The sequence below is a fragment of the Amblyraja radiata genome, chromosome 3 (assembly GCF_010909765.2).
Source record: "Amblyraja radiata isolate CabotCenter1 chromosome 3, sAmbRad1.1.pri, whole genome shotgun sequence".
In the NCBI taxonomy this organism is placed as follows: Eukaryota; Metazoa; Chordata; class Chondrichthyes; order Rajiformes; family Rajidae; genus Amblyraja; species Amblyraja radiata.
In genome coordinates this window covers 59272042-59298817 of record NC_045958.1, presented here as the reverse complement: position 1 = coordinate 59298817, position 26776 = coordinate 59272042, and the positions used below count along the sequence as shown (strand labels likewise).

The window sequence follows — 26776 nt, the reverse complement described above, 5'->3', positions numbered from 1 at the left end:
CGCGGTGCCATTTTGCTAAAAAAAATGTTTGTTTTTTTAATGTGCAGTCATACCCATGTAAGAGTCCAAGAATGCATAACTTTGCTACTAATTGACATGTCTTCTACGCACCCTACTTGACAGTGCATTCATTGCCATCTCTTTGTATACCTCTGTTTGAACCAAAGATCTTATAGCGGAGCAAGATGGGTTACTCTCACGCAAACGCGTAGTACGCTCATGGGCGGATTTATGGGTGATTATAGGACCCATTTTAGCGACCAGTCCCCGCCATCTTGCTTCCAGCCAAAGATCGGATTTTTGTTTCCGCAGCGGGGAGAAGGAGTGAGCGGCCCGGGGCAGCGGGGAGAGGGGGTGTGCGGTCCGGGGAGAGGGAGTGTGCGGTCCGGGGCAGCGGGGAGAGGGAGTGAGCGGCCCGGGGAGAGGGAGTGTGCGGCCCGGGGCAGCGGGGAGAGGGAGTGTGCGGCCCGGGGCAGCGGGGAGAGGGGGTGTGCGGCCCGGGGCAGCGGGGAGAGGGAGTGTGCGGCCCGGGGCAGCGGGGAGAGGGAGTGTGCGGCCTGGGGCAGCGGGGAGAGGGAGTGTGCGGCCCGGGGAGAGGGAGTGTGCGGTCCGGGGCAGCGGGGAGAGGGAGTGTGCGGCCCGGGGAGAGGGAGTGTGCGGCCCGGGGCAGCGGGGAGAGGGAGTGTGCGGCCCGGGGCAGCGGGGAGAGGGAGTGTGCGGCCCGGGGCAGCGGGGAGAGGGGGTGTGGGGTCCGGGGACAGGGAGAACGAGTGTGCGGCCCGGGGCAGCGGGGAGAGGGAGTGCGCGGCCCGGGGAGAGGGAGAGGGAGTGTGCGGCCCGGAGAGAGGGAGTGCGCGGTCCGGGGCAGCGGGGAGAGGGAGTGTGCGGCCCGGGGAGAGGGAGTGTGCGGCCCGGGGCAGCGGGGAGAGGGGGTGTGGGGTCCGGGGAGAGGGAGAGGGAGTGTGCGGCCCGGGGCAGTGGGGAGAGGGAGTGCACAGCCCGGGGAGAGGGAGAGGGAGTACGCGGCCCGGGGCAGCGGGGAGAGGGAGTGCACGGCCCGGGGAGAGGGAGAAGGAGTGTGCGGCCCAGGGAGAGGGAGGAGTGTGCGGCCCGGGGCAGCGGGGAGAGGGGGTGTGGGGTCCGGGGAGAGGGAGAGGGAGTGCGCGGCCCGGGGCAGTGGGGAGAGGGAGTGCGCGGCCCGGGGAGAGGGAGAGGGAGTGCGCGGCCTGGGGCAGCGGGGAGAGGGAGTGCGCGGCCCGGGGCAGCGGGGAGAGGGAGTGCGCGGCCCGGGGCAGCGGGGAGAGGGAGTGCGCGGCCTGGGGCAGCGGGGAGAGGGAGTGTGGGGTAACGGGGAGAGGGGCATAGGAGGGGGGGAGACATTGTAGTGTGGGGGCAGGCGAGGGAGTGCCGGGGGGGGGGGGGGGGGGATAAGGCCTAATGTGTGTGAAGTTGCGGGGAGGTTTACAATGTTTCTTATTTAATGTCCCTTGTCTAGGCTGAAATAAAGTTCATCATTGGATCAGAAGAAATATAATTGTGTGTGTTATATGATTATATACATTTATATCACATTCATGTATGTGTGTTTATAAACATTTTATTCTTTAACAAGAATTAACAGAATTATGAACTAACAGAATTATGAATCTAACCCTATATCACACACAAAAACTTCCCCCGCAATGTCAATTACCCTGTGAGTCGGGTCGGTTCCGGTTACTACAAAATCAACTCAAACACTGCTTGTGAGCCATTTAAAAAGAAATGATTTAAAAAACATTAAAAAAGACAATTACCAGAGTCAAATTTTATTCTTGACAAGAAGTAGGAACTGACAGAATTATGAATCTAACCCTATATCACACACACACAAACTGTTGCCCCGCAACATTGATTACACTGCGAGTCGGGTCGGGTAGGCTCTGGTTACTAAAATGGGCGGGGAAAAATGCCCAGGATCCCCTCGGTAGCGTACTACACGTCTGCCCATTGTATTTCGCAGTAGCCCATCTTGCTCTGCTCTAAGATCTTTGGTTTGAACGGCTGCTTCCTGCATTTAGCACCAGATGATGATGATGTAGAAGCCATTCTGAAAGTCTTCCTCTCCCTCCCTCCCTCCCTTTCTCAATCCTTCTCGCCCTCCCTCCCTTTCTCTCTCCCCCTCCCCCTCCCTTTCCCTCCCACCCTCCCTCTCTCCTTCCTTTTTTCTCCCTCCCTCTCTCTCCCTCCCCATCCTCTCCCTCTCTCCACCCCTCCCTCTTCCCCTTAATCCCACCCACCGTTCTGTAAAATCAAGGCCAATCCTAATGTAACTGCAATCTCATTGGTAAACTTTCACCACGAGGCTTATCCAAAATTCTACCACTGCCTGAAAAATAATCAGGCTCAACTACCACTGAGAAAGAGAATTCCAAAGACTCATTGTTATACGAGAGTTTTCCTGAACAGTCTGAGACCCATAGCGCTGTGGCCATAGCGCTATGTGTAAAGCCCATAGCGCTCCAGCTGGTAGCGCTATTTTTAGAACCCATAGCGCTGCAGCCGACAGCTCTTCATTTAAATTCCCATGCGTTAAACTGACAGCGCTCTGTTTAAACATGGAGCGGGACAGGCAGCCTGGAGAGAATGAATGGGTGATGTTTCTGGTCGAGACCCTTCTTCAGACTGAACTGAACTCCTTATTTAAAATCCGTATTTAACACAAAACCATACATCCGTATTCTAATCGCATTTCCGTACAAAATACGGAAAATCCGTACTACTCGGCAGCTCTGCATGACCATACACTTTGCCACGCTGTATTCCATTTGCCACTTTGCCCACTTTCCCAACCTGTTCCAAGTTCTTCTGCAGATTCCCTGCTTCTTCAACATTACCTCCACCTATCTTGGGCCCAACTTGCCCATGCTGACCAAGATGTTCCATCCACATTTCTGCATTTGCCCCATATCCCTCTAAGCATTTTTTTTCCATTAAAAGTACTTGTCCAAATATCTTTTAGATGTTGCTATAGTACCAGCCGAAACAACCTCCTCTGGTAGCTCGTTCCATATGCTCATATACTCAGTTTGGAAAAGGTTACTCATCAGGTTCCTATTAAATCTTTCCTCTCTCATCTTAAATCTATGTCTCTGATTCTTGATTCCCCTATTCTGCATAAAAGATTGTGCATTCACCTAGTCTATTCCCCTTATGAGCTTTCACACCTCAGCCTCCTGCGATTCAAGGAATAAAGTCCTAGCACGCTCGGCCTCTCCTATAACTCAGGCCCTCATGTCCTGGTAACATCCTCATCAATCTTCTCTGCACTCTATTCAACTTAACACCACGCTTCCTACAGAATGGAGAACAGAACTGAATACAATACTCCAAATGCAGTCTCAGCAACGCCTTGTACAACTGTAACAATGATCTCCCACATCCAAAACCATGCTGACTATTCTTAATCAGCCCGTCTATTCAAATGCATATATGTGCCTTATCCTTCAGAATCCTCTCCAGTAACATGCCAATCACAGATGTTAGGCTGTAGGTCTATAGTTCTCAGGCTTTTCCTTACAGCCCTTCTTTCATAGAGGCACAACATTAGCCACTCGCCAATCTTCCAAATTCCCTACATAACATGCATTTGACTTTAACAACACTGGTTAGTTGATCAATCACACAAAACAAAACTCACCCTTTTGTGTTGCTTATCCAGTTTGTCTTTAGTTTCTTCAAGTTCATTTTGTACCTTTTGAACATGCTTATTCATTTTTCGGATGGTTGAGTGCAATATCTCCCAGACATACAATCTAAAACATCAGAATAAATTTAGTCTCGTACATTTGCATCAAAAGAACACAATGTACTCGATTCTTTCCTTGTCAATATTCAGAACATTACCTGGTGAAATCATGTCCCATTTCTGATGAGAAGATCCAGTTTGCTACTGCTGCGCAGTCTACAATCTGTGTCCGGATCATTTTGTCAACCAACATGGCCATCATCTGCAACGCACCAAGAAAAATTAGGTCTAATAGGACAAATTAATATTCAACGTCCCAATACTGGAGTGTTAATTAATTGATTCTGTGAAACTTATATAGCTATTCCTTGGAACATAGAACAGATCCATCGGTCCATTATGTCTGTGCTGACCACGATGCCAATTTAAACTGCACATCCTTTCCTTCATTTACATTTTCAATATCAGCCCTGGTAACAGCATATGAAAGGGATGCGACTATTAGTAGGAGAGGCCATTATGAGAAAGGTTGTTTTAAAATCCAAGTGTTGAGCTTGAGGTCTAAGTGCAGAAGCATTGAGATAGGTGTCAGCAAAAAGGCTGAGCAATGACCAGATAAGTCAAGGTAAGGTATTTATTTTTCTTTAAAACCTGGTAGGAAATTGATGGGTAGAAATGGCAGTCAGTGAAGTGGTATATTCTTCCTGTGAAATGTAGATCAATTGTCCCTGACAATTATGTTTGCAGGCAGTATGTCCAGTGCCTAGATTGGCATTGGGACTCACAGAGGAGCAAACAGGACCCAGAAAGTGTTATAGTTCGGGGCTTCAGGAAATCACATCAAAGGGTCAGCCAGATTATTAGTGGATAACCATTAGGAGGGACAAGCAGGCAATGAACAAGTCTGAGGTGGCAGACGTGCAGACTTTCCCTCATTCACAAATATACAGCTTTGTATACTATTGGTGGGTGAGCCTCTGAGTGGCAAGCAGCAGCCAAAATCAGTGATGGGGGCACATTTGTCTGTAAGATGTGATTCTGAGCATGTGACTGTAGCAGGCTGTTGTGGTACATTACAACCTTTTCTGTAGTATATCAAGGAAGGACAAGGTCTAGGCAAGCAGTAATGATGGGAGGAATTAATAGTCAGGGCTAGTCAGGCTTTTCTGTGAACACGAGCGAGACTCCGGGATGGTGTGTTGCATTGGGTTTGGGTATTGAGTATAAGAATTATCATGTGTAGGAAGGAACTGCACATGGTTTAAACTGAAGATAGAAAGAGCTGGAGTAACTCAGCGGGACAGGCAGCATCTCTGGAGAGAAGGAATGGGTGACGTTTCGGGTAGAGACGCTTCTTCAGACTGGTTAAGGATAAGGGAAACGAGAGATATAGATGATGATGTGGAGAGATAAAGAACAATGAATAAAAGATATGCAAAAAAGTAACGATGATAAAAGAATTAGGCCATTGTGACCATTAGGCCGTTTGTAGGGTGAAAACGAGAAGCTAGTGCGACTTGGGTGGGTTAGGGATAGAGAGAGAGAGAGAGAGAGAGAGAGAGAGAGAGAGAGAGAGAGAGAGAGAGAGAGAAAGAGAGAATGTCGGGACTACCTGAAGTGAGATAAATCAATATTCATACAACTGGGCTGTAAGCTGCCAAAACTATGAAATGCTGTTCCTCCAATTTGTGTTTAGCCTCACTCTGACAATGGAGGAGACCTAGGACAGAAAGGTCTGTGTAGAAATGGGAAGGAGAATTAAAGTGTCCGGCAACCGGGAGATCAGGGAGGTCCTGTTAACCCTTTTAGCCTTAATATATTTATAAAATCTCTTGGGATTAGCCTCAATATTAAATGCCAGAACTATCTGCCGTCCCCTTTTTGTCCTCTTGATTTCCTTTTTTAGCGCGCTCCTCAGTTCCCGAAACTCCTCCAGGGATACACTTAGTCCCAGCTGCCTATACCTGCCCCATGCCTCCTTCTTACACTTGACAAAAGCCTCAATTTCTCTTATCCTCCAAGCTTTACACTCATCTGCCTTGCCCATTACTCTCAAACAGGAACATGCATGGCCTGGACTCTGGTCAGCACACTTTTAAAAACACCCACTTTACAGACATTTCTTTTCCATCAAGCAACCTGTTCCAATCAACTTGATTGAGTTCCGAACTAATACAAGCAAAGTTGGCCTTGCCGCAATTTAGAATTTCAACTGTGTGCCCGTGGTGTTTCTATCCATAACTATCTTAAGCCTAATAGAAACATAGAAAATAGGTGCAGGAGTAGGCCATTCGGCCCTTCGAGCCTGCACCGCCATTCAATATGATCATGGCTGATCATCCAACTCAGTATCCTGTACCTGCCTTCTCTCCATACCCCCTGATCCCTTTAGCCACAAGGGCCACATCTAACTCCATCTGAAATATAGCCAATGAACTGGCCTCAACTACCTTCTGTGGCAGAGAATTCCAGAGATTCACCACTCTCTGTGTGAAAAATGTTTTCCTCATCGCGGTCCTAAAGGATTTCCCCTTTATCCTTAAACTGTGACCCCTTGTCCTGGACTTCCCCAACATCGGGAACAATCTACCTGCATCTAACCTGTCCAACCCCTTAAGAATTTTGTAAGTTTCTATAAGATCCCCCCTCAATCTTCTAAATTCTAGCGAGTACAAACCGAGTCTATCCAGTCTTTCCTCATATGAAAGTCCGGACATCCCAAGAATCAGTCTGGTGAACCTTCTCTGTACTCCCTCTATGGCAAGAATGTCCTTCCTCAGATTAGGAGACCAAAACTGTACGCAATACTCCAGGTGTGGTCTCACCAAGACCCTGTACAACTGCAGTAGAACCTCCCTGCTCCTATACTCAAATCCTTTTGCTATGAATGCTAACATACCATTCGCCTTCTTCACTGCCTGCTGCACCTGCATGCCTACTTTTAATGACTGGTGTACCATGACACCCAGGTCTCGTTGCATCTCCCCCTTTCCTAATCGGCCACCATTCAGATAATAATGGTCGAACAGTGATCACTGGTCCCAAAAGGTTCATCCACAAACACTTCATTCACTTGCACCTCCTAATTGCCTAAGAGTTGATCAAGCATTGCCCTTTCCCATGTTTGGCCCTCTGGATTGGAGGGGAAAATAAACAAAGTAAATACATAAAATTGAAAATAAATAACTTTAAAATCTAAACCCAGTGTGAGTCAGTGTTTCAAACACGAATTAGCAAATCCCAGCCTAGCTGACAGAAATGACAGTATTAGAGGTCTTCATTTGACCAAGACAACCTGACCTCATAGTACTTTTACGGTTGTTCTTTTCCTGTATACTTCAATATTTACTTTGCAAGTATTTACCCAACTCCCTCTAAATGATATGAGGGACTTGTAACTAACACATTCATTCTTAAGGTCTTGGGAACAACAAATGGCAAATACTTATTTTAGTAAAAACACAAAGTGCTGGAGTAACTGAGTGGGTCAGGCAGAATCCTTGGAGAACATGGATAGGTGACATTTTGGGTCGGAACCCTTCTGAACTTTCGATGGTTGCGATTGGTGTATATATCAAGTGACTGGTATGCCATACAAGGTACAATTGGAGCCCATATTCAAATGCTGGAAACTATTTTAGGATAGAGAAATAACAAACATCAGGTGCAATTTAAATAAAAAAGCAATGATAAGTACAGGGGTAAGCCATATCCAAGACATATTTTCCCTTTCAACTGGCATTGCAGATCTATATTTTCTGTTGACTGAAAGGAAGAGGTACGGTGAAACCAGGAAACAATTTTTACCTGAGGATGGCACTTCCAAGTGTCATACATAACTCTTAGTACATGTAACTTGCCCTCATCACCTTCAGCCAACGTCTTAAAAATCTCATGAAACCTACAAAACAAAAATCAGCCCATGAAAACAAGCAATTAAATGTAGAAGGCGTGTCACCAAAATATAGGGTTGAAGATGAGAGGCTCACTCTGCAACTTTCCTTAAATTCTGGCTACATGGACATTTCTTCGCTTTGCTTTATTGTTTTCCTTTATTTTCAGCTAAATCCCTTCACGAGGTGCTGCAACTACTTGTATTATCCCTGCCTTAGATATATATATATTTTTTTTCCCATGAAAAGGCAGATTTCTAAGCACTTTTAGTTTTTAATTTAGAAATACAGCGTGGAAACAGGCCCTTCGGCCCACCGAGTCTGCACCGGCCAGCGATTAAGTAAGTAAGTTTATTGGCCAAGTATTCACATACAAGGAATTTGCCTTGGTGCTCCGCCCACAAGTAACAACATGACATACAGTGAGTTAAAATGACTCAGAAAACACTAAACATTAAAAATAATAAGACATTAATGATAAAACACCATTGATCAAGCATGTGAACCAACAAAATATCAGATCAAAGGGAGGCTACAGATTTCTGGCTGTTGAGTAGAGCATCTAGTGGATAAAAACTGTTTTTATGTCTGGCTGTGGCAGCTTTGACAATCCGGAGTCGTCTTCCAGAGGGAAGTGATTCAAAGAGTTTGTGGCCAGGGTGAGAGGGGTCTGAGATGATCTTGCCCGCTCGCTTCCTGGCCCTTGCAGTGTACAGTTCATCAATGGAGGGAAGGTTGCAGCCAATAATCTTCTCTGCTGATCGGACGATTCTCTGCAGCCTCCAGGTGTCGTGCTTGGTGGCTGAGCCAAACGAGACCATGATGGAGAAGGTGAGAACAGACTCTACGATGAACGTGTAGAATTGGACCATCATTGCCTGTGGCAGATTGTGCTTCCTCAGCTGCCGCAGGAAGTACATCCTCTGTTGTGCCTTTTTGACTGTGGAGTCGATGGTAGCCCCCCACTTAAGGTCCTTGGAGATGTTGGTTCCCAGGAACTTAAAAGACTCCACAGATGTGACTGTGGTGTTGTTAATGGTGAGTGGGGTGAGGGGAGGGGGAGCTCTCCTAAAGTCTGCAATCAATTCGACTGTCTTAAGAGCATTGAGCTCTAGGTTGTTGCTACGGCACCAGGATGCCAGCTGTGACACTTCCTGACTGTAGGCAGATTCCTCCCCATCCTGGATCAGTCCAATCAGGGTTGGGTCGTTCGCAAACTTGAGAAGCATGACAGAGGTGTTTGTGGAGGTGCAGTCGTTGGTGTAGAGAGAGTAGAGGAGAAGAGAGAGTACACAGCCTTGTGGTGATCCTATGTTGAGCGTTTGCGGGTCCGAAATGTGCTTTCCCAGCCTCACATGCTGCTTCCTGTCTGTCAGGAAGTTGGTGATCCACTGACAGAGGGGTTCAGGCACAGTCAACTCGGAAAGGTTGGAGTGCAGTAGCTCTGGCACAATGGTGAATGCAGAGCTAAAATCAACAAACAGGATCCTCACATAGGTCCCCTGGCGGTCTAGGTGCTGTAGGATGAAGTGCAGGCCCAGGTTGACTGCATCATCCACAGATCTATTGGCCCGATATGCAAACTGCAGAGGGTCCAGCAGGGGGTTTGTGATATTTTTCAGCTTGGCCAGCAAAAGCCTTTCAAGTGCCTTCATGACTGCAAAGGTCAGTGCCACAGGCCTGTAATCATTAAGACAAGTAATCCTGGTCTTTTTGGGTACAGGGACAATAGTTTAGACTTTGAAGCAGGCAGGTACAGTACATGTTTGCAGGGACTGGTTAAAAATTCCCACAGAGAGTAAAAGGGTTTGCAGTTTATAAAGAGAGCAGGAATTTAACAGTACTGTGATGTCGCTGCACCAGTCCTGGTTAGTATAGAAGCATATTCCACCGCCTCTTGATTTCCCCGCTGCCTCCACTTTGCGATCCGCTCTGTGAAGTTGGAAGCCAGCCAGTTGCAGCGCGCTGTCCGGGGTCGACTCACAAAGCCAGGTATCGGTGAAACACAGGGCAGCAGCTCGAGAGAAGTCCTTGTTTGTCCGATGCAGGAGTTGCAGTTCGTCCACTTTGTTCTTGAGAGAACGTACGTTTGCCTGAAATATGCTCGGGAGTGGTGTGCGTGATCCTCGTCGCCGGAGTCGGGTGAGTGCTCCAGAGCGCTTCCCACGGGTCCTCCTCCGTCTCATGACCTTGAACGCAGCCACAGCCCTGCTGACGAGTATGTCCAAATAATCCAGCGAGTGAGAGAAATCCGGAACGATGTTTGGAGGTACTGTATGTCTGATGTTAATGAGTACCTCTCTCATGAAAGTGATCCTTGTGGGGTTTTCACAGACGACACAAACGAACAAACAGATACAAAACAGAAAGGAGCAGTACACCGTGGCCGCCATCGTCGGCGCCTACAGCAGCTACCTACACACTAGGGACAATTTACAGTATCCAATTAACCTACAAACTTGCACTTTTTTGGAATGTGGGAAGAAACCAGAGCACCCAGAGAAATCCCATGCGGTATCAGGGAGAACATGAAACTACGTACAGATAGCACCCGTAGTCAGAATCAAACCCGGGTTTCTTGCATTGCGAGGCAGTAACTCTACTGCTGTGCCACTGATCTGTCCACCGACCTCAACTAATTGAGGATACCATACCTAAAGTACAGGGGTAAGCCACTGCCCTCTTTCTAGGTATGTTGCAAAGCCTACCTGAAGCGTCGTTGAAAATCTGCCGCTGCGGGTGTGCGCGATTTTGGCGCCGTTTAGAGGGGGCGGGTTTAAAACGCGATTTTCTCTAGGCTGTTCAAATCGAAGATGTTCAGCCTAGTTAATTATTAACGAAAAATCGCTGGAAGACCCCGTCGCAAAAGCTATTATTAGTTTTAAAGGCCTCGTATAATAGTTATAGTAGTTTAAAAATCAATCTCTAAACCCACGACCGCCAGCAACCGCAGGGTCCCATAGAGCAAACCACAGAAGGTATGTAGCTTATTTTTACATTAAAAAGGGCTTCTAAAGATCCCTTTATACAAAGTTTAATATTGCGAGTAGCTCATTTTGGGCCCATTATATCCCGCAGTTTTTTTCTGGGCATTTGGGGCACAAATCTACCGCAATGTGAACGTTCTAAACCAGCGCGTTCCACAGGGACCCACTGGAAAGCTGATTTAAATGGGCATTTATTTACAGCAATTGAACACTAAATTCCTTCCATTTGGTCTATAAATTAATGTAAATTAGATTTAAAAATCATGTTTTATTGTGAATTATTTGTGAATATTATTTGGACATTTAGGCTATTTAAAAATGTTAATCATTTATTAAGAAATGGATAGATGTTTAGATCTAGTAATTGAAGTCTGAAATTAGCTACAATTAGGTAACTAACTAATTATATGCTTTAATTTCAGGTCATCCAAGTAAGATTATTTTATATTTGTTTCAGAATGCTTCAATCTATGATAACTGAAAATTTCATTCAGTTCTCTTAATTTTTAAGAAAGTTATGGGCTTTTGACTGTTCACGATCACAGCTTTTTTGTTATGTCCATAGAAAATCAATAGGGAACAAGATGCTCATTTCCGAGTATGAAAATGGCCATAACTTTTTAAATACTTGAGATATGAAAGTGAATTAGGTGTCAAATTAAACTTATTTTTATGCTTTATCTGATGGGATAAATTACAGACTTGATTTTTAAAATCTCAAAATTTTGTAACATTGCTACTTTTCCACAATAAGATAACAGTGGAATAAATCAAGGTCTCATCACTTTTCCACTCCCCTCGACTCTCAAAATGTGTGTCATTCATTACCTTCAATATAATGACCATGCACTGTTTTCAATATGGAGAATTCTAAAGAGCCTGATGGCACTGAGAGAATATATTCCTCAAATGCATCATTACTGGGCTCTGGGACAAAAACCTTCAATGTCAATCCCCCTTAGAAGTTCATGCTTCAATAAGATTATTTTCAAAACAATGTACACAGGCCCCACCTGCTTAATGTGCCTTTACCCCAGGAATTAATCCAGTGAAACGTCTCTGTAGTGTTTCTTTCTCAAAAATGACTCAATAAGTTGTCCCACCCTGCAAGGTTACATCTAAACTCCCCTGCCTTTATGCTCCATGTTCATAGGCCAACATTCCATTGCCTTTCTAATAACTTGCTGCACGCACAGGTTGCCCTTTTATTTCATGCACTTGGACCATGCAGATGCCTTTTGATATTTTAAAGTGTCCTGCTATTACCTCCTTAACAAGATTCCAGAGTTTTTTCATTGCCAGATTTCATACTAAGTGGTGTATTGCTTCCTGCTTTCAGACTGTCTCCTTTAATAATTACATTAAATTTGCATCTGTCCTGTTCTATTTACATGTATGAAAGACCACCATTACATTGCCACATTCCAAATACTATGGTGAAAATGGGCAAAACTGGCCTATAAGCAATATGAACCTGTATGTGGTTTAGATCCTAAGATGCACAACAGAGTAGATGTTGACAAAAAACGCTGGAGAAACTCAGCGGATGAGGCAGCATCTATGGAGAAATGGCGACGTTTCAGGTCGAGACCCTTCTTCAGGCTTATGTCGGGGGGGGGGGCAGGAAAAAGAAAGGAAGGGGCGGTGACAGTAGGCTATGTGGGAGAACTGGGAAGGGGGAGGGGAAGGAGGAAGAAAGCAAAGACTACCTGAAATTAGAGAAGTCAATGTTCATACCCGGGTTCATAGCCGTCCTGTGTGGAATGGCTGCCCAGCCTGCAGCTGTCCGTTTTTTCTCTCTTTTTTTTATTTTTAGTTAGTTGAGTTTTTTGTTCTGGAGTTCTAGGCTTTTTTATGTGGGGGTGGGGGGGGTAAGGGGGAAACTGCTTTCTAGGGTTCCCTACCTGGTCGGAGAGGCAGCTTTTCTCCGGGCTGCACCATCGACCCGTCCTCACGGCCTACCAGCAGGCCTGGAGCGGCATTTCCTGTCGGGGACCGCCCAGAACCTCGGCTTCGGAGGCGGCACAGCGCTGGAGCGCTATCGCGGAGCGGGAGTTGCCTTGCCCGGGTCGCCGTGCTGGAGCTCCGGTGAGCTGAGACCGCCGATGAAACATCGCGGAGCTGTAGGACTGTGGAGCGGCCAGCCGCGGGCGGCGGCGCTGAACTTTAACATCGGGAGCCTGGGATCTCTCGGCGAGATCACCAGTTGTGGAGCTCCATGTTAGCTTTGTTAGCTTTGGAAGCCACGGCCTCCAGTAAGGAAGCGGTCGTTCCAGGTATCGCAAGCCGCTGTGAGGATTCTCCCGACGCCGGAGCACCATCACCCGGCGAGAACGGCCTGGAACATCGGGCCTCCGTAGAGGCAACTGTGGAGGCCTCAATAGGCTTGACTATGGGTGAACTGGGGATGGGACTGGACTTTGTGCCTTCCCTCATAATGGGAACCATTGTGGGGGGATGTTTTTATGTTTACATTTCTTTATTACTGTTATGTCTGTATTCTTTCTTTATGTGCTGCATGGCAAGAAGCATTTCACTACACCTAGGTGTATGTGACCAATAAAATAACCTTTGAACCTTCATACCGCTGGGGTGTAAACTACCCAAGGGAAATGTGAGGTGTTGTTCCTTCAATTTGTGCTGGGCCTCACTCTGGTAATTGGGGGGGGGGGGGGGGGGGGGGGGCAGGACAGAAAGGTCAGATTCAGAATGGGAGGGGGAGTTGAAGTGCTGGGCAACCGGGAGATGTTTCCACTAGAATAGAGTCCCAAACTAAAGAATATAGTTACCATATGGGTGGAAGAGGTTGCACTCATTAAATACATGAGTGTAGGATTTTTTTCCTCACAGAAGGTAGTGAATCTTTGGAATTCTCTACCCCAGAGGGTTGCAGAGGCTAGATAACTGGATATAGGTACATTTTTCAGAGTAAGACAGAGAGAAATTGAGGGTCATGGAGAGCAATCAAGGCATGGATCATATTGTATGTGGTTTGAAAGATATTCCTATTTCTATTAGTGTGTTTTCATGTTCTAATGCTTTAACCGGCCCTTAAATCACCAGTTACTCCATTTATGGAACCAGTAACTGTACTTACTTAACTGTTAAGTTATTTCTCATTTAACAAAAACTTAATTTACGCATTTGCCCACGGCAGTATTCAGTTTTTTTAGAATACACGTCCTTGAGTTACAAAAGCACTTTTTTTGGTGCAACAAATAGTGCAGCACTCTCCAACTACAAGACGGCAGGATGCATTTTACCCAGCCATTTCAACTTACAAAAGTTTGCTCGGCAGAACATTTTCTAGGAACACATCCCTTTGTAAATGGAGGAAAACACTGGACCGACAACATTTTATTTTATCTGCATTAATTAATAGTTAAGTTCAGTACATTAGAAAAACAAAATCTTGTAATTTAATCAATCTAATATACAGAATCAAAACATTTTCTGATTCGATCATCCTATTAACAAGCAATTTACATGTTATCATATAGTTACAATTTTTAATAATGGAAAAGGTATACACTTACTTTGCCAAAGCACTGAAAGAATGGCTGAAGGATTTGGATGCCAGGAATAGCAACGTCTGTACAAAAACCTCAATCTTCAAAGGATTAAAGCTGAAACCATCTGAAATTGAAGCTCAAATATGTTAGTTATTGATCTTAGAATTCCTTCTTGATAAATGTGACAAAGTACGTGACTTCTGAGATTCGTGGAAAGTGAAATTAGCTGTATGAATATACTGGAGGGGAAAATAAACAAAGTACTGTAAATACATAAAATATTGTTTGAAACCAGGTAACGTAAAATCTAAATTCCAAGTGCGAGTCAGTAATACAGGCACGTTAGAAAATCCCACCTTAGCTGACAGAAATTACAGCATTAGAGGTAATCATTTGTAATCAAATAACACCGTTTTCTTTCCTGTTTACCCTTAATTTCTCGCAGGGTCTTCCCCACTCACACGGAACATGTTTTTAAATGTGCTATACAAATAAAATTGATTGATTGATTGATATAAAGTATTTGACTGCAAGCTTTTAGGGATTATGGAGAACGATTATCAAAATTTGCGTTTCTACACATATTTCTGGCATCAATGGCAAGAAATTGATTGACAGCGTACCAAACAGCATGCCACATAATATTCTCTCTACTTAGGGCCGTGGAATCTTAGCAGGGCATCATTAGTTTGGTCCATTTTGGATCCCTTGAAGTTTGCTTATATTTGTGGCTGGCAGATTTCTATTAACCTGAAATTTCACAATACTACTTTCTTTCCTCAGATCTTTGGCATATGGAAAGCAATGTCAATTAATTACTCTGGAGAACCTCATAATTGTAATGAGTAAATTTTCTTCACCACTCTTCTATACCTTCTTTCCCTAGCCAGTTGTGTACTGACATGTGGAACATGTGTCACACTAACACCAGATGTTTCTATTTTCTGAATATTTCTAAAATCCTAAGAAATGAAACTAGAAGTAAACCATTCTATCGGGCAGCACTGTGGCGCAGTGGTAGAGTTGCTGCCTTACAGCGTCAGAGACGCGGGTTCGATCCCAGCTGTCTGTCTGTACGGAATTTGTACATTCTCCCCGTGTCCGTGTGGATTTTCTCTGAGATCTTCAGTTTTCTCCCACACTCCAGAGACGTACAGGTTTGTAGGTTAATTGGCTTGGTATAAATGTAAATTGTCACTAGTGCGTGCAGGATAGTGTTAATGTGCGGGGGTCGCTGGTTGGTGCGGACTAGGTGGGCCGAAGAGCCTGTTTCCATGTTGTATCTCTAAACTAAACAAGTTGTCTGTCATTATTTCAAGAAGATCATAGCAGATAGTTTACCTCAGCCCCACTTTCCTGCACAAATTCCATGTCCACAATTTCCTTACTATCCAAATCTACCTTGCATATACTCAGCAACTGTGTCTCCATAACCATTGTGGGCAAAGAATACTAAATATTCACTGCCTCTGGGTGAAAAAAATTCCCTCCATCTAGGTGCGTTCTGATCCCGACAGGCATAGCAAGTGGAACCTAGACTGAGTGTTTGAAAGGAGCTGAGCTTTTGCAGAACGGAATTTTTAAAACAACTGCCAAAACTGCTCACAATACTCCAAATGCGGCCTGACCACTGCCTCAGCATTACATCCCATCTTTTATATTCTAGTCCTCTCAAAATAAATGGCAACATTGCATTTGCTTTCCTTACTACTGATTCAACTTGCAAATTAACCTTTTGGGAATCTTGCACCTGCACCCCCATGTCCCTTCACAACTTCAGTTTCTGAATCCTCTCCCCATTTAGAAAATAGTCTACGCCTTTATTCCCTCTACCAAACTGTATAACCATATATTTTGCTAGGCTGTTCCACTTGCCACTTCTTTACCCACTCTCTCAACCTGTCCGAGTCCTTCAGCAGACTCCCTACTTCAACACTACCTGCCCCTCCATCCGCAAACCTGGCAACAAAGTCCATCATTCAAATCATTAATATACAAGCAGAACCAACACCAACCTCTGCAGAACACCACTAGTCACCAGCAGCCAACCACAATAAATATTTCTTTAATCCCACTCTTTGCCTTCTGCCATTCAGCCAATCTTCTTTCCATGCTCTTCTCTTACCTCTAAAGCCATGGGCGTCACTTTATCAAAGGCCTTTGTCTTTTGCCTTCTGAAAATCCAAGTAAACAACATCTAATGACTCTCCTGTGTCAATCCTGCTATTTAATTCCTCAAAGAATTCCAACCGATGTGTCAGGCAAGATCTCGCCTTCACAAAACCAAATCTTACCTACCATTGTTTTCCAAATCGGTAATGTAGATTAACCAAAAAGTGAACCCAGCGCTAGCCTCTTCCTCACTCCACTGGTCATAGGCCTCCAATCAGAAAAGCACCTATAACCACAACTATCCATTGACTCCTTCCTTCAAGCCAATTTTGAATCCAATTGGTGCTTGCTCATCTTGGATTCCATGTGTTCGAACCTTCCAGACAAGCTTTCCATGTGGGACTTTGTGCATGTAGAAAACACCCACTGTTCTGCATTCATCAAACCTCTCGGTGACCTTTTAAACAATCTATCAGATTCATGGACACAATTTTCTGTGGGTAAAACGATGCTGACTATCCTTAGCTAAAAGCCCCTATCCAAATGTACCCGCCAAAAACGTTCCCACTGACATCAGGCTCACTGGTTTAAATTTCCCTGGCTTGTTTTTGCTGCCCTTCTTAAATAACCGTACAACAGTAGTCTTCCAGAACTTCACGTGGCTGAAGGGGCTGTCCCACTGCGGCAACCTAATCCGCGAGTTCAGAAGACTGTCTTCGACCTTCAAGCACAAGGACACTCGCCTGAAAAACCTCGAGGTGGATCGACCGTCAGCGATGAAACCGCGAGCTGGATCGACCGACCGCACACACACAAACACATCGCAAAGGCGGGGGCCAGGGAAAGCGGGGGAGCGCTGTCTGAAATTCACACCCGCAATGAACAGAACAGTAAAAGACAGCTGCACAGTGTATGGTAAGTCCTTTAGAGAAGGGGGGGGGAAGACACTTTTAAGAAGCCAGACAACTTATAATAAAGTTTGGCGGGCATTTTACTTACCGGTCGGTTTTCCTTGGCCCGGAAAATCCAATGAACCAATTAAAATGCCCAGTCAGCGAAGGACATTGCCTGCGGCTGCTCTCGACTGCCTTTAACTACATAACGACCCAACTCCACTGCACTACGAGTTCAAAAGAACCATGCCAACCAGTTTTTACTCACGGAAAATTTTTCAACATGCTGAAAATGTTTCCGCGTCCTAGCTGAGCCCGCGAGTAGGCGGGAACTTCCCTCGAGCATGAAGGAGAGTTCCAGTGACCTCATAGGACCTCCTAGGACCATGTGTCGACCATGCTGCGAGTTTGAGTCGAGGTCAAACTCTTCTAAACTCGCAGATTAGGTCGCTGCAGTGGGACAGCCCTTAAAAATGATGCAAATGTCTCTGCAATGCATCTGCAATTTCCTCCCGAGCTTCCCACGAGATCTGAGGATGCAGTTGGTCAGGTCCTGGGGATTTATCCATGGAAACATACAAAATAGGTGCAGGAGTAGGCCATTCAAGCCTTCGAGCTAGCACCGCCATTCAATATGATCATGGTTGATCATCCAAAATCAGTACCCCGTTCCTGCTTTTTCCCCTTATCCCTTGATTCCGTTAGCCTCAAGAGCTAAATCTATAACTATATCTATTAAGCTATATCTAACTCTCTTGAAAACATCCAGTGAATTGGCCTCCACTGCCTTCGGTGGCAGAGAATTCCAGATTCACAACTCTCTGGGTGAAAAAGTTTTTCCTCATCTCAATCCTAAATGGCCTACCCTTTATTGTTAAACTGTGACCCCTGGTTCTTGACTCCCCTAACATCAGGAACATTTTTCCTGCATCTAGCTTGTCCAATCCTTTAACAACTTTATATGTTTCTATAAGATCCACTCTCATCCTTCTAAATTCCAGTGAATACAAGCCACGTCGACCCATTCTTTCATAGGTCAGTCCCGTCATCCCGGGAATTAACCTAGTGAACCTATGCTGCACTCCCTCAATACACTTTAAAACCACCAATACCTTTTTTTTGGGTAATTTGAACCTGATCGAAGACATCACACATCCCCGGTCTCAATTCCCTAGCTTCCATTATCTTTTCCTCAGTTAAAAGGGATGAGAAGTATCGGTTTAATAGCTCCTTCATCTTTTATGACTCTACATAAAGACAGCCATGCTGATTTTTAAGGGAACGTAGTCTCCTCTTAGCCACCCTTTGAATATACCTGTAAAATCTCTTAGGATTTTCCTTTACCTCGCCTGCTAGCACCATTTCATGTCCTTTTTTACTCATCCCGATTGCCTTCTTAAGAGTACACCCACATTTCTTGCATTCATGGTGGGATTTGCTAAATCCGATGTATGCCTCAATTTTCCTAATTAGAGCCTCAACGTCTCTCATCAATCTGGGTTCCCAAACATGCATTTTTACTCTCACATGAACATGCTGCACCAGTATTTTTGCTATCTCAGTTTTGAAACCTTCCCACTTGCCAGCCACCCATTTATCTTCAAGCAGACTCCCCCAATTGACCTTTGCAAGTTTCTAGCTTATGGCTCTAAAATCTGCTTTGCCCCTTTTTAAGACCTTAACTTGTGGGTGAGTCTTATATTTCTCCTTAACTATTTTAAAACTAATAGAATTATGATCACTGGTCCCAATGTGCTCCCCATTGACACTTCAGACGTTAACATAATTTACATTAAATTCACATTTCTGCAAATAGAAAACAATTCTGACTTTGACACTGATTTCTAAAACTTTTCACATCAAAATTAAAAGGATTTCTTACCATCATCATCATCCTCTTGATTAGGATTTGGGAGATCTTTTAGTATGCTCAGGATTTCATCATTACTTGCTTTACTTTTAATAGCACTGCATAGACTGACAGCGATCGCATAGCCAGGCAGGGAACCTAAAACAATGAACAAAAATAAGCTGAATAGGCTAAAAGTTCATTACAATTGAAATTTCAACAAACCATTTTGGGAATCTGTTTCATCCTTTTACTGCTATTACTTTGCTTACAGCACCTTTAAAGTACATAGTGGTTTTAACTCACACACAAATGAAAGATTGAACTGAAGAACATTAAAATGCACATGCATGAGATGAGTCAAAAGATGCTGATGTATGAATTAGACTAAGTATGTGCCAAGAGAGAGAAACCGTTTGCAAGAGACATGGTGCATGTGAGAAAAAGACAAGTGCCAGCAACAATTAAACACTTCAAAGTGTTGTAAAATTCCAACCTGCTTTAAAGAAAGTGTTGCAGTGTACAACAAGCAGCATTAACTGATCATTCAAGTCTAAATCAGTATGCACCAGTAACATTCCCTTCAAGCCCACTTTTCAACTTCCCTTCATCAAAATTCAGGTTAAAATTGAATAACATTGTTGTTGAGACAACATTTCACAAATTGCTAAATAAAAATGCCAATATATCAAAGGCTCCAGATCAGCCCATCACCTTCCAACTCAACTGTAAGATAGCATCTTTAAAGAACTCTAATACTTATTCAGATTATGCAGCATTTCTCAAGCAGTATAAAATGAATGGGTAAAATTCAACATCTAATATTCACAGAAATTAATGAAATCATTAATTACATTCCCGGCCCGGCCCAGAAATTAAAACCTCCTCATCGGAACAGGTACTCATTACTTACTGTTGCTCTCATCGCCATACTTGTAAACACACAGTGGATTTGCTGGCAATAGGGCGGCAAAGTTCTCTGGTACAATGTCCACTATTCTTTGATAATAGGAAAGCCTATGAGCAAGATGATAGTCCATTTATATAGTTGCTAAAGATAGACAACAACAATTTAAATATATGCAGCTGTTTATGCAATAAAATCAATTTAAGTGAAAGCATGTTGTGTTCTGGATTCTACCCCATTACCCTGAAGGTGGGAAAGCTGAAAATACATGTTCATTGTGTAGAATATCCTTCATAGCACAAAGATGGAAGCTGGGGAAAGTGCATTAAGAATTGGCTTTCACAGATCAGCGTAACAATGTCAATGGATCTGAAAGAAAATTATTCATTAGTTTTACAGCTGTTTAAGTGATGAAATCTCTACACAAACTACAGGGAATTCTTATTTTCTTCATGGTGAGAAACTAGAAACTGAAGGAGGAAAGGCATGTGTGCCAGTGCACACAGCTCACTGAAATGTTGCTGACAAGCGCAAGAAATAATCAAAAGGGCAACAGTGGCCTTCAACTCAAGCGAAATGAATGCAAAGGAGTGAAAGTGAAGACGGGTTCAAATATTATAATTCAGGAGCACCTCTACAGTAGGAGATTGTTGAGAAGGTCCTGTGCAATGACTTTTTCTGTGGCAGGCTGCAGGGAGAATCCTTTGTAGTTACTACAATTGGATTTTTTTGTGGTTAAATTCAAAAATTCCTTTGGAGCACTGCATTCAATCTCCAACGTCACCACGGAAAGGACCCATTGACTTAAGAGACTACAATACAGGTCAAATAATGAATCTTACTTAGAGGATTGAAGAAGCTAGATCACATTGGCTTGCATTCTCCTTCATTTAAAAATAATTTAATTGAGCTGGTTAAAATGACAAATAAAAAAATGACATGAAATATAGTTTGTGTTTGATGCATTATACTACTTTGTACCCAGTCGAGTTAGCATTGCAGTAACTAATGAGGGGTCCTACTGTTAGCCACAGAGCAGGTCATTGTGCAAGTCTTCCTCAACTACCTCCTACCAAAGAACTGCATGGGTGCATTCAGTCCATCTCGAGGCATAATTGACATGATCTTCACCACAAGACAAAAGCCAAAAGCAGCATCAATGATACTTCACTGTCACAAGTACCTAGGTACAGTGAAATTCTTTTTTTTGCATACAATACACAAAGTACGCAAAGAGTCGCCACATATCAGAGTCCCGATAGTCCCTCTTTGTTTTTGGCATACCTTTCCCCTTCCTCACACCCAGGTCCCCCTTCATTCTTTCCCCCTCCCTCCACCGCAGGTCTCTCATTGAACTTGAGGCCCCTCCCCCCCACCAATCCCTCAATCATTATTGTCGCTCTTCCTCACCCTCACAAACACCGTTGACTGAATTAACTGGGACTTTCGATAATCCATCCTAAATTTGTCGCTTTTCAAAGATTTGTCTCAATGCTATATCTATTTTGTGATGGCATGCAATTTCCTTCATCACCACCACTCCAGCAACAAATACCTTACCCTCAGTGATCGAGCTGCAGTACACAGACAACACTAGTGTTAATGCATATTTGGAGGCCAAGTTCGAAGTCATTCGCCTTCAGTTAAATAACAAGAGCTTGGGTCTGTTTCATATACACAAAACCAATCTCTGCCAATGTACACATCCGACCTTGACAACAAACATCCGTGATGAAATCCTGTAGAGTACGGACCACTTCATACATCTCAGAAGCCAACTCCTTACTGAAGGTGGTTGCCGATGACAAATTAATCATCACATTCAGTGGTCTAGTACAGCTTTTTAGCATCAGAAGAAAATAATGTGGTTTTGTTTGGCCTATGACTAGTGGTGTGCCTTAGGCATCGGTGCTGGGCCCATTGCTGTTCATCATCTAAATCAATAATTTGGATATGAATGTATAAGGCATGGTTAGTAAGTTTGCAGATGAGACTAAAATAGGCAGTATTGCAGGCAACTAAGATAATTACAGTGGGATCTTCGTCAGCTGGTCAAGTGGACTGAAGAATCACTAAAGAAGTTTAATTCAGATAAATACGAGTTGTTGCATTTTGGGAAGTCAAACTGGGCAGGACCTTCGCAGTGAATGGTGGAGCCCGGGGCGTGTTATAGAGCAGAGGGAACCCGAAGTACATAATTCCCTAAAATTGACCACACTGGTAGACTGGGTAGTACAGAAGGCATTTGATCTTCATTCTTGTATATATACATACTTGGTTAATAGATCATTTTTAATTTTATTATTTTTCATTATTAGAAACATAGAAAATAGGTGCAGGAGGCCATTTGGCCCCGAGCCAGCACCGCCATTCATTGTGATCATGGCTGATCGTCCCCGATCAATAACCCGTGCCTGCCTTCTCCCCATATCCCTTGATTCCACTAGCCCCTAATTAATTATCATATATTATTATATGAACAGTCATAAAATCGAGTATAGAAGTTGGGATATTATGCTGTAGTTGTACGAGACTTTGATGAAGCTACACAAAGTATTGTGTTCAGTTTTGGTCCTCCTGCTGTTGGGAGGATGCCATTAAGCTGGAAAGGATTCATGAGGATGTTACCAGGAATCGAGGGCCTGTGCTTTAGGGAGTGGTTAGGAAGACTAGGAGTTTACTCCTTGGAGTGCAGGAGTTGTGGGGTGATCTTATAGAAGAGTATAAAATCATGAAGGGAATAGATTGGGTGAGTGCGCAGTCTTTTGCACAGGATAAGAACTAGAGAGCTTAGAAGGGAAAGATTTAATAAGAACCCGAGGGACAGCCTTTTCACCAGAGGGTGATGGGTATATGGACTAAGCTGCCTAAAGGAAAGTAGATAAGGCAGGTATAATACCAACATTTAAAATATATGGATAGGAATGGTTTAGTGGGATCTGGGCCAAATGCAGGTAAATGAGACTAGCATGGAGCATCTTAGTCGGCATGGACGAGGTGCCGATGAGCCTGTTTCATTATTCTATTACTCTAATTCTAATATTTAGTCATAGTCATCTAATTCTAATATTCTATGACTCGAAATCTAACATTTGAAAATTGAGATCTGTACTGATCCACAACTTTTCTGTTTGCTTCTGAGACAATGAGTACCTACACCTCAAAACACCCGAGAGGCACCACCAATGCTGTTGTGGCAAAATTCTACTCCACTGACATGGTTGCAAACCCAAGTCATCAACCTCTCCCATGACAAACAATGCAGCACTGTGGCTCCATTTACATTCAGAATGTATCCATATTCTCCAAAGGTACTACCTGACCCACTGAGTCACACCAGCACTGTGTCTTTTTACTAAGGAGGTACAAATGAACCAAAAATGATGTGTAATTTTAACCTACAACCATGAGTAAACAATTTTATAAATTCAAGAGAATACAATCTGCATTAATACTGGGATTAACAGGCTGCAGATGCTGGAGCTCACAAATAAAAATAGAAATGTTTGAAACGGATAAGTCAGGCTGCAGCTGTGGAAGGTGAAACAGACTTAACATTTTAGGTCAAAGATCCATCATCATAACAATCTACATTGTTCTTCACTAGGTTTTGGAACTAAATGAAGATAAGGAGCAAGATAAAATGCAAAAAGTTTCATGGAAATAAAATAGGGTAAACAGTTCCCATTGCATGGAATGGAAGAAAGGCAGACAGAGACAGAATCAAAAGAATGGGCTAGGTTGTAAGATTGAAAGAAGTTTCCAAGATCAGGTCATGGGATTTGTAAATGAGGATGAGAATGAGCATCTTGATTTCAACTCCAATGCACAAAACAAGTGTCTGGTATAGCCTGTTTCCTCTTATGGCAAATTGACATTTTTATTTTAAACAAATGCAAAATCCACCAGAAAAAGAGCAAAGCTAATAAACCAAAGCTTACGTACCTCATAGATTTCTCCAACACTTCACGTAAAAACTTTGGTTTGGCTTTGTCAGGATCCAGTGCCAAACAATCAGACCTGTGTGTATGTGTGCACAAGGACGTGTGTGCATACGTTCACGTTGAAGAGAGGTGGAGGAGAGGTGCAAGGGCATGTGGGGAGAAGGAGATCATATGGGCACAATGGCAGGAGTGTGCATTGGCAGGGGGAGGATGTGTGATTATGTGTTTGTGGCACAGAGAGGAGAGAAACAAAAAAAGGTTATTTATGCAGCAAATGATAAAATAAAGAAACATGGACTCATTGCACAGCCTGCCAAACAATATTCCCATGAGTAATATGAAGTCCCTTAAATGCTAATAATATGGACCTTATTAATAATCTTACATTATACCTCTGGCATGTGTGCCAAATGCTTAGTATGTACATTTTAGCACTGTTATAATACTAACAAAGTCTATTAATACTAGTGCCAATATTTGGAACTATAGACCCAGTAGAATGATTACCAAAGGTGCACATTGTATTTATTGTATAAAGCTCCTCACTGTTTCTTCATACCTCCATCCACCCCCCCATTTTCTTATTCAGTAAATTGTAATTCCTTTGGAATTTATTATTTGTTCATGGTAATGTCTGCAGCAGAAGTTGCGATCAAACAGGGTCAAGGTTGCCCTAAAACCTATTCTTCATAGTTGCTCAGCAAGTTATTAAAAAATGCTCTAAAATGTCAATAGCAGAATCCAGTCTCAGCGCACAATTCCAGCAAGCATTGCAATTACAGATCATCATACAATGTCATAGGATCATACACAGATTTATTAAAGTTGCTATGCTCTGCTGCAACACAATCCAGAGACAATGGAACCTATGGCATGTATTGCATACATACAGTATCAATCCCATACAAACAGAAATAGGTACCTTACAATTTTGTAGGACATTTACCAAGGGACACAGAAACAAACAGAAATACTCCATAACTTCAGGGCACAATACCCAGAGTTGAAGGTATATGGTTGTAGGGTCTCCGCATTCAATAGAGTCACCAGATTTAACTCAATGCAGGACACAAATTAAGTTTCTCTTTTGAGACACAACTTACTTTGAAAAAATAAGTACTTATTCTTCTCAAAAAGCTGATGCTTGTCTTTCCTAAACCGGGCACTAGATCACTTGTGCTGTCCTGCTACACCAAGTTAAAATATGCCAAAGATCCAATAAATCTGCTTGGATAGTGAAGGGTAAATTAAACAACAACCAAATTAATATTTGTAATCCAAAATAATCAATACCTACCAATCATCCCAGCTCCATCTGAATTGAAAGTTACTCAAATGGTGAGAAAACCAGTTGATAAATCTGAAAAAGAATGCAAGAAATATTAAATTTGGAGAAATGGAGTTAACAACATTGGAAGGGTGGGCCTGAGCGGTGAGCTGAAAGATAAAAAAATAGAACATCCTCTACCTGTACAATTTCATTGTTGGTCATTATGACTGAACTGACTGGCTCGGTACATTACCAAGAGTAGCAACATGGATTTGTGCTCTTCATTGAACAGAGAGATAGAGAGACAGAGAGAGAGACAGAGAGAGACAGAGAGAAAAGAGCACTAAATTTTTGGAATCACCTTAAATCTAGCCCCCCAGATACCCTCCAGTTTAAAGCCCTTCAAACACAAGAGGGGAACCCAGAAAAGAGTTCCCTGTGTCAGTTGGTACTGAGACTAACTACCGCTATTCAGTTAAACCCTATCCAGTTAAACCCTGACCGGCCCCAGATCAATACTGACCCCCAATCACCAGTTAGAGTGAACCAAATTATCAAACAATGTAAAGAAACGTACTTGGAACATTGGGATAAAGAAACCAAAAGCCAAAGGAGATTAGAATGCTACCGTTCCCTAAAAAGAGATTATAAATTGGCAGACTATCTCTCAATTGTTAGAGACATAAAGCAGAGACAGACCCTCACCAAATACAGGTTAAGTGACCACTACTTGGCAGTTGAAAAAGGAAGACAGAAGAGATTCTGGTAACCAAGAGAAAACAGAATATGCGGCCACTGTTTGACAGATGAGGCTGAAACAGAGGTGCACTTCCTCCTAAAATGCAAAAAATTTGACAAAACAAGGAAAGCATACTTTGACAAACTCAGTGTGGCAACCCCTGACTTTAAAGAACTAGATGATACATCAAAACTAAGAATAATCCTTGGCGAAGGAAATACGGCACATCTTGGTGCACAATACGTAACAGCATGCCATAACCTGAGAGACGGTGAATGACCAACATGCACATATGTATGCACACACTAATTACATTAACTGACACTAAGAAATTAATATTGAATTGCTAAACTTGCTATTGTGTTGTACTGCTTACAGCTGCAAGAACGTGTAGCAATCAATAAAGGGCTATAGGTCTATTGCGAGTTTATGTACAGGGACATATCTATCCATGCACTGTATACTTGTATTTATATTTTTTCATTTTAAATATGTATGTCATGTTTTATACTTTGGCAATATATCGATGTATTTTATCATGCCAATAAAGTTTTTTAATTGAATTGAAATTGAGAGAGAGAGACAGAGACAGAGACAGAGACAGAGACAGAGACAGAGACAGAGACAGAGAGAGCGAGAGCGAGAGCGAGAGCGAGAGCGAGAGCGAGAGCGAGAGCGAGAGCGAGAGAGAGAGAGAGAGAGAGAGAGAGAGAGAGAGAGAGAGAGAGAGAGAGAGAGAGAGCGAGAGCGAGAGCGAGAGCGAGAGCGAGAGCGTGAGAGAGAGCGAGAGCGAGAGCGAGAGCGAGAGAAATTAATATTGAATTGCTAAACTTGCTATTGTGTTGTACTGCTTATAGCTGCAAGAACGTGTAGCAATCAATAAAGGGCTATAGGCCTATTGCGAGTTTATGTACAGGGACATATCTATCCATGCACTGAGTAT

The 26776-nt window shown here is 43.4% G+C and overlaps 1 protein-coding gene across 2 annotated transcripts in view; it reads right to left on the bottom strand.

The window, feature by feature from the left end:
* The window catches only part of ncbp1 (nuclear cap binding protein subunit 1), a 63575-nt gene that overhangs the window by 6169 nt on the left and 30630 nt on the right, over positions 1-26776 (bottom strand). For both annotated transcript variants that reach the window (XM_033017852.1, XM_033017853.1), the window contains exons 13-20: positions 25122-25184; positions 23826-23900; positions 19887-19990; positions 19007-19132; positions 14144-14243; positions 7535-7628; positions 3886-3989; positions 3680-3794 (exon numbers count right to left, since the gene is read on the bottom strand). In XM_033017852.1, the coding sequence (XP_032873743.1) occupies positions 3680-3794; positions 3886-3989; positions 7535-7628; positions 14144-14243; positions 19007-19132; positions 19887-19990; positions 23826-23900; positions 25122-25184 (781 nt within the window). The remainder of the gene's footprint in view (positions 1-3679; positions 3795-3885; positions 3990-7534; positions 7629-14143; positions 14244-19006; positions 19133-19886; positions 19991-23825; positions 23901-25121; positions 25185-26776) is intronic.